Source organism: Triticum aestivum, chromosome 2D (genome assembly GCF_018294505.1).
Source record: "Triticum aestivum cultivar Chinese Spring chromosome 2D, IWGSC CS RefSeq v2.1, whole genome shotgun sequence".
NCBI lineage: Eukaryota > Viridiplantae > Streptophyta > Magnoliopsida > Poales > Poaceae > Triticum > Triticum aestivum.
In genome coordinates this window covers 567,470,760-567,477,522 of record NC_057799.1, presented here as the reverse complement: position 1 = coordinate 567,477,522, position 6,763 = coordinate 567,470,760, and the positions used below count along the sequence as shown (strand labels likewise).

General features: G+C 49.0%; 1 protein-coding gene across 1 annotated transcript; it reads right to left on the bottom strand.

Annotated features, from left to right (window-relative positions):
• Positions 1-3,868: 3,868 nt before the first annotated feature.
• Positions 3,869-5,983, bottom strand: LOC123050027 (probable L-type lectin-domain containing receptor kinase S.5). Its single transcript, XM_044472874.1, has one exon. The coding sequence runs from the start codon at positions 5,981-5,983 to the stop codon at positions 3,869-3,871; it is 2,115 nt and encodes a 704-aa protein (XP_044328809.1).
• Between the last annotated feature and the right edge of the window lie 780 nt (positions 5,984-6,763).

Genomic DNA, 6,763 nt, shown 5'->3' with positions numbered 1-6,763 from the left:
TTTGTTTGAAATTGCCAAAAATGTTCTAGTATTTCGAAGATGTTCACAAATTCAGAAAGGTTCCGAGATTTCCAAAAATTATTCGTGGTACCTAAAAATGTCTGAGTTTTTAAAAATTGTCACAATTTTAAAAATATTCACGTTTAAAAAATTCACTTTCTCCAAAAACAAATGCCTTTGAATTTCAAAAATGTTTAGATCTATTGTTGCTCATAGTTCTGATGTGTCCGCGCTGCCTATCATACACTAAAGCTCATCAACTTGAGTGGCTAGTCACTCGCGTTCACTGGTGGGAGGTCCTATGTTTGATCCCTCACACGTGCGTACTTTTTTTTAGCAATTTTCACTGCTTGTACCACTCGCATACTTTTTTAGCATTTTTCACCCGTGTTCCCCGGCGGGGTGTCCTATGACAGATGAGTTATATGATTAGTCCAAAAATTATAGGTATACAAAGGTGGTATAATAAAAACTTGCATTAACATGTAGATCATTGAGTATGATATATTTGATTCTTCCAATATTTTTGTGATAATGAGATGATGATATACGAGTGTATTAGTGAATGATTGTGGTTCAGTATAAATATCTGTGTTAAGGTTTGTGAGTCTCAATACATGAATGTGTTGGTCTTTGACATAGCGAGGAAGTGCCTGCTTAACTGGTTTGAAACCCTCAATAATATTCAGACTGTGCTCCGTGAGGTTTCTTGGAATACCTAGCATATCAGAAGGGTGCCCGACAAAGATGTCTCAATTCTCGCGAAGAAAGCCATGTAGTGCTTCATCCAGTGGAGCATCAAGACGAGTTACAATAGAGGTCGTTTTAGACAGATTCTCGGGGTGAACCTAAAATTTTACCATTTCATCAGTTGGTTTAAATGACGTCGATTTTGATCGTTTGGCGAGGACAACATCATCCTTATCAACGGTTACTCGTAGCTTAGATAACTCCTCGGCAGCTAAGGCCTCAGATTCTGCTTCCAGAGCCAAAGTTGCGCTCTTGTCCTCGGCTTTAAGCGATCGGTCTGGATTGTTGTTTACTGTAATCGTCATTGGGCCCAGGCATTTTTAGTTTCATGTATGCATAATGGGGCACAGCGTGAAACTTGGCGACACAGATCGACCTAGCAGTGTGTGTTAGCTGCTCCAGAATAGGACGATGTCAAAGATTAACTCCTCGACCTGGTAATTGTCGGGTGTCCTGATTACCACGTCCAGCATGACTTTACCGGTGCGCCATGCTTCCTTTCCTGGGACTATACCCTTGAAGGTGGTCCTGCTCGACTGGATGCGGGATCTGTCGAACTGCATTTTTGCAAAGTATCCTCGTAGATGAGGTCGAGGTTGCTGCCTCCGTCCATAAGGACCTTGGACAGTCGATATCTGTCAATGATAGGGTCAAGGACGAGAGCTGCAACTCCTCGGTCGTGGACTCCTATCGGTTGGTCTTGGTGACCAGAGGTGATCAGAATGTTAGACCACCTATTTTCCGATGCCGTCGTGTTGTCAATGTGGCAGATCTCTTGAAGTGCTCTTTTTCATTGATTTATTGAGGAGTGGGTCTCGTGGATCATGAGGACATCCCTGGCTTCAGACACGTCGTGCCCTTGATTATGATTGACTGTTGCACCTTGGTTTAGATGAATGCCAAGGTTGTCTAGGAACTCCACTCCTCCTTTCACTATTTGTCATACGATCCAACAACTCCCGAGCTTGTGGTGACTTGCTTATTAGGGGAGGTCGGGTGAAGCATGGCTCGTCGAGTATGGTCTCCAGCAATGATTCGGTTTTGTCATCCCGACTTTTCTTCCATGGCGGCTGGTCATCTTGCTCATTGGTGTTGGCGCGCTTTGATCATCTGTTCCGACATGGGCGACTGCTTTCTTCCCCTGCTTCGGGTAGGTCCGAACTGGGGCTCTGGTGCCATTGTTGGCCGACCAAGCGTCCTCCATAGCGCAATATTTTGTCACTATGTCGGAGAGTTCAGCGAACGTCCTGAGACGTTTTCGTGAATCAACTTTTCCAATTCCCTTATCGTAGACGTTGTAAAGGAATGCCGCTATGGCCTCCCAATCTGTGCAATCCAGAATTTTGTTTTTCATAAACAAAAAACGTATCCAGAATTGCCAAACCATTTCGTTTGTCTTTTCACGACGAGGGCTAAATCCCAAATGTCGCTTGGGCCTGATTGATCGGGCGGTACTCGACGTGGGGGGTGGGTTGGAGAGAAAAGTGTATTCAGATCTGACATCGGTCTCCCGGACGGATTTTCCAGAGGTTGATCTGACGTACGCCCTAGTCCTACTTGCGGGGCCTGGCTAGCCTAGCCACCACACCGTGTCCTCGGACCCGGGCTCCAAGCCTGGTCCAACACATCGTAGTTTCCGTCCCAAGCCTGGTATAACGCTGGTGCTTAGGCGGAAAGTCGCCTGCTGCTCCTCGACCAGATCTAGTGTCATGGAGGGGGATATTGCAGCAAGGCCTAGCCCACCGAGCTAGACGTCTCGGTGATGGGTTGGAGTCGGAAACTCCTCCAAGGGACCGGTTGCAAGCCGAAGCGTGGGAAATTCCAGCGCGAAAGTTGCGTCATCGCCGATCTGATCATCGGCTGGTGACACCATCGAGTCGCTTTGACTACTCAGAGGGACCTGCATGGGCCACCGATGACAGAGTCGAATCTGTCAGATCTCCAATCTGGTAGTCTTGGCTAGATGGTAACAGGACACAAGGGACACCACTGTTTACCCAGGTCCAGGCCCTCTCGAAGAGGTAAACCCCTGTGTCCTACTTTGGTTGTATTGATGGATGGGGTACAGAATATAGTTTGATCTACCTCGAGATCGAGTATGAATGAGTTGGCCTCTACGGTGTACAACCCTCGGCTTATATAAACGTGGATGGTACCTAGGGTTACATAGTCGATTGCATATGAAGATAAGTATGCCGAAGATGCATTCGTGCTTTGGAGCATGCGCCAAGTCTTTGGGGGATTCATCCGGGGCCTGATGAATGTGGCGCACGCCCATTGGGAACCAACGTGGTTTGCACCCCCTAATTCAGGACACCATCACCGGGGGCTTAACCTCCTTTAAAAAACAAAAACTAATTTTGTTAAACGCTATCTCTAGTGTGTTTGCACCCCCTAATTCAAGTCATAGAAAATCAAAGCTATGCCTAGGATGAATAAAAAGAAAAAAAATGAAGCGGACAAAAAAAATAGATCCATGAGCACTAGCACCCAGGACATATTTTTATAGAAGAAGCCCACCCGATTGAAGAACTAGAAATTCGCTTCCTACAAGATTCAAACTCTGGGCACAGGGTGCACCACTGTGATTCTTGCCACTAGGCTACTACCTAGTTCTCAAGCGAACAAAACAACAAACAAAGAAAAACAACAACAACCATGGGCATCAACTATCTCTTGACAATACAAGGACTATGAGAAATGTTCTCGAAAAGCCACACCTTCATAAAAGAAATGATGCTCAAATGCCACCGTCGCCGGATCCAACCATTGAAGGCTATATTGTGGGTTTTTACCCTAAACACTAAGCAAGTTCGAGGCAATGCCTTTAACAATGTAACGACGAAAGATGCCGACAATGCCAGGTATAACCAACTACTCCCTCTGTCCCATAATATAAGAACGTTTTTGGCACTAGTGTAGTGTCAAAAACGTTCTTATATTATGGGACGGAGGGAGTATCTGTCATTAAGGTAGATTACAAACTTTGTTCCCAGCTCGTTTCGGATAACAAACTCGTCCAGAGGAGAGAAGCGACGAACATATAATGTACAATTTCACAAGCAAACCGTAGTCAACATTCGGCAGTACAAGGCAATCGTACAACTCTCCACGAAGCTCACCTCCCCGTGAGGGAAGTGGAGGTCAAGGAGCAGAAACTGCTGTGCTGCCTAGCCCCTCCCGTGAACAGCAAGCCGACGTCCGGCAGCTCCATCTCCCGCTGATTGCCGCCCGGAGGCCAAACAAACGCAGGCTTATTAACCGGCGGCTCCGGCGCCGGGGCACCATCGATCAACACCTGCACCGCCGTCCTCATGGACGGCCTCTCCCTCGGGTTCGGGTGGCAGCACGCCAACGCCAGCCTCACCGCACAGTCCACCTGCGCCTGGTCAAACTCGCCGCCGAGCAAAGGGTCGGCGGCATGCAAGGCCTTCCCTCCGCCGTAGAGCCTCCACATCCAGTCCACGATGTGCATCGGCAAGGGGTGCCGCGCTCCCCCGCCGCCCGAGTAATCCTCCTCACCACGGTGGTCGCTGTCGTGGATGTAGTGCTGCTGCACGGCGTTGCTGGGGCTCCTCCCGCTGACCACCTCCATGACGAACACCCCGAACGCGTACACGTCCGTGTCGAGGCTGGCGCGGCCGGTGAAGAAGCTCTCGTACGCCATGTAGCCGCGGGTCCCCGCCACGACCTGCGTGGAGTGGTGCGTGACGCCGTCGTGCTGGATGACGCGGGCGAGGCCGAAGTCCCCCAGCCGCGCGTTGTACTCCGCATCCAGCATCACGTTACTGGCCTTGACGTCCCTGTGGAGGATCCGCTTGCTGCTCCCGTGGTGCAGGTAGTCCAGCGCCGATGCCACGCCGCAGATGATCTTGTACCGCCGCTTCCATGTGAGCTCTGGTGTGTCCGTCGACGCCGACATGGACGAGGACGATGCGGTCCTTTCTCTGGCGTAAAGGAGCTTGTCAAGGCTTCCCATGGGGAAGTACTCGTAGACAAGCAACAGCTCGCCCTTCTTGTGGCACCAGCCGATCAGCTTCACGAGGTTCCGGTGCGACAGCTTGCTGATCGTGTTCACCTCTGCCACGAACTCCTTCTCTCCCCGGTTGGTGTCGGCCTGCTTGTCCGTCGACACCCGCTTGACGGCCACCTCCAAGTTCATCCTATCGACGTATCCAAGGTAAACGGTGCCAAAGCCTCCTCTGCCGAGCTTGCGGGTAGGACTGAAGTTCGCAGTCGCATGCCTGAGCTCCCTGAGCTTAAATTTGACCGGACCATGTGCGTCGATCTTCTTCTCCAGGTTGCGGTAGGCGAGCCTTCTCCGCCGCGTCAGCCTTCTCCACATGAACAGCCCAGCAAACAAACTTATACAAAACACAAGCAATGTAACGAGAGCCAAAAGCACCTTTCTCCAACGCCCTCTTCCAACTTTGACATCAATGTCTACTGTGGTGAAGTTCCACGACTTTATCTGGTTCAGTTGTGTGGTGTCGCCTGTGGAACCTGTGAATCCCAGATATACGTCGTCCTGCAGAACTTGTGACAGATCAATGTATGTATCTCCCTGGAAAAGATGCCGCCCACGGATGCTGTACTGGACTAGAAATATTTGAAGCAACTGTAACGTGCCGTGGTACCTGATACTGACCCATACATCTGACCCAGTTGAGAGGAAGATGGAGAGATTATTAAGCGGGTACTGCCGAAAAGATTTGATGCTGTTGATGTCAATGCCGACATGGTTGCCGTCAAGGTCATCCTCGTTGCTCTTCCTCGTGTCGAATTCCACGGCTACTACTCGGTTCGTCTTCGCGCCGTCTGTCTGGTTGTTGCACACGCCCAGCCACTGACCGCTGCTGTTGCTGGGCAACGGCAGATTATTGGTGAGCACAAAGGCCATACCTTCTCCAGTCCCGTTCTGTGGGAGGATGTTGAGCATGAAATCTGTCCTGAAGGAGGTGAGCGCCGTGCGCTTGCTGTTCCACAGCTTGAGGGTCTCCTTGGCGTACACCACTCTCCCCGACCGGTGGGTCATGTTGCCGGCGCTCGGCGTGATCTGCAGGGAGTTGTTGGAGATTGCTGAGCCAGGGCTGAACCTGAAATCATCCCTGTTTCTTGCGTTGAAGTTGGGGTAAGTGAACTGCAAGCAACTGCAGGTTCTGCCTAGGATGACAACAGCTGAACAAGCTATGCAGAATAAGTTCGACAGGCTGCTGGTATTGGGCTTTGTCATGGCTAAATGGTTCCTGTAGCTTCCTGCAACCTTCTCAGGGAAGAGGAAGATACCAGTTCATATGATCCGTGTACTTCGCTTTTCAACACGGACGAGGGGCGGAGTTGACAAATACTTGGAAGAGACATGGTCAATGGGACTTGTCAGGTACGTACAGCGGCCAATACTATTTCTGCAGCTGCAGAAAAGTTACCGATTGTTAATAATCTGTGCAAAATGTTCAGCAAGAGCATCCCCTTTTTTTCTCTAGAGACGGATTAAAAGAGGGGTGTCTGGGAGGAACAACGAGGCTGTTGAACAAGTAGAACAGTGACATTAACATAAGAAAAACACTAAGAGGGTACAGGAAACTGATCCCTGAAGAACTTGGATAGAAATTTCTTTCATCTAACAATTCTTTACTGAAGATGCCTCATGAATGTAGAACTAGTCTTTGCGGCTGTTACAACTTACAAGTGGTACCAGATTAAAAGAGGGGTGTCTGTGCGGAACAGCGAGGCTGTTGAACAAGTAAAACAGTCACATGAACATAAAAAACACTAAGGGTACAAGAAATAGATTGGTGACAACTTGATAGTGCCAGCCCTGAACAACCTGGGTCAAAACTTCTTTCATCTAACAATTATCAATGGAAGATGCCTAGTCAATGTAGAACTTGTCCATGCAGCTGTTACAATCAAAGAACAAAGGCATTGTCAATTCAAATATTTGCAAGTTATCCCCCAAAAGGGAAAGTTTCTCTATGATTACAATTTCTTGGAGTAATCTAGTTTGCTTAAA

Bases quoted from the DNA above. Each gene is read 5' to 3' on its own strand.
- LOC123050027 (XM_044472874.1), bottom strand. From the start codon at position 5,983: ATGACAAAGCCCAATACCAGCAGCCTGTCGAACTTATTCTGCATAGCT.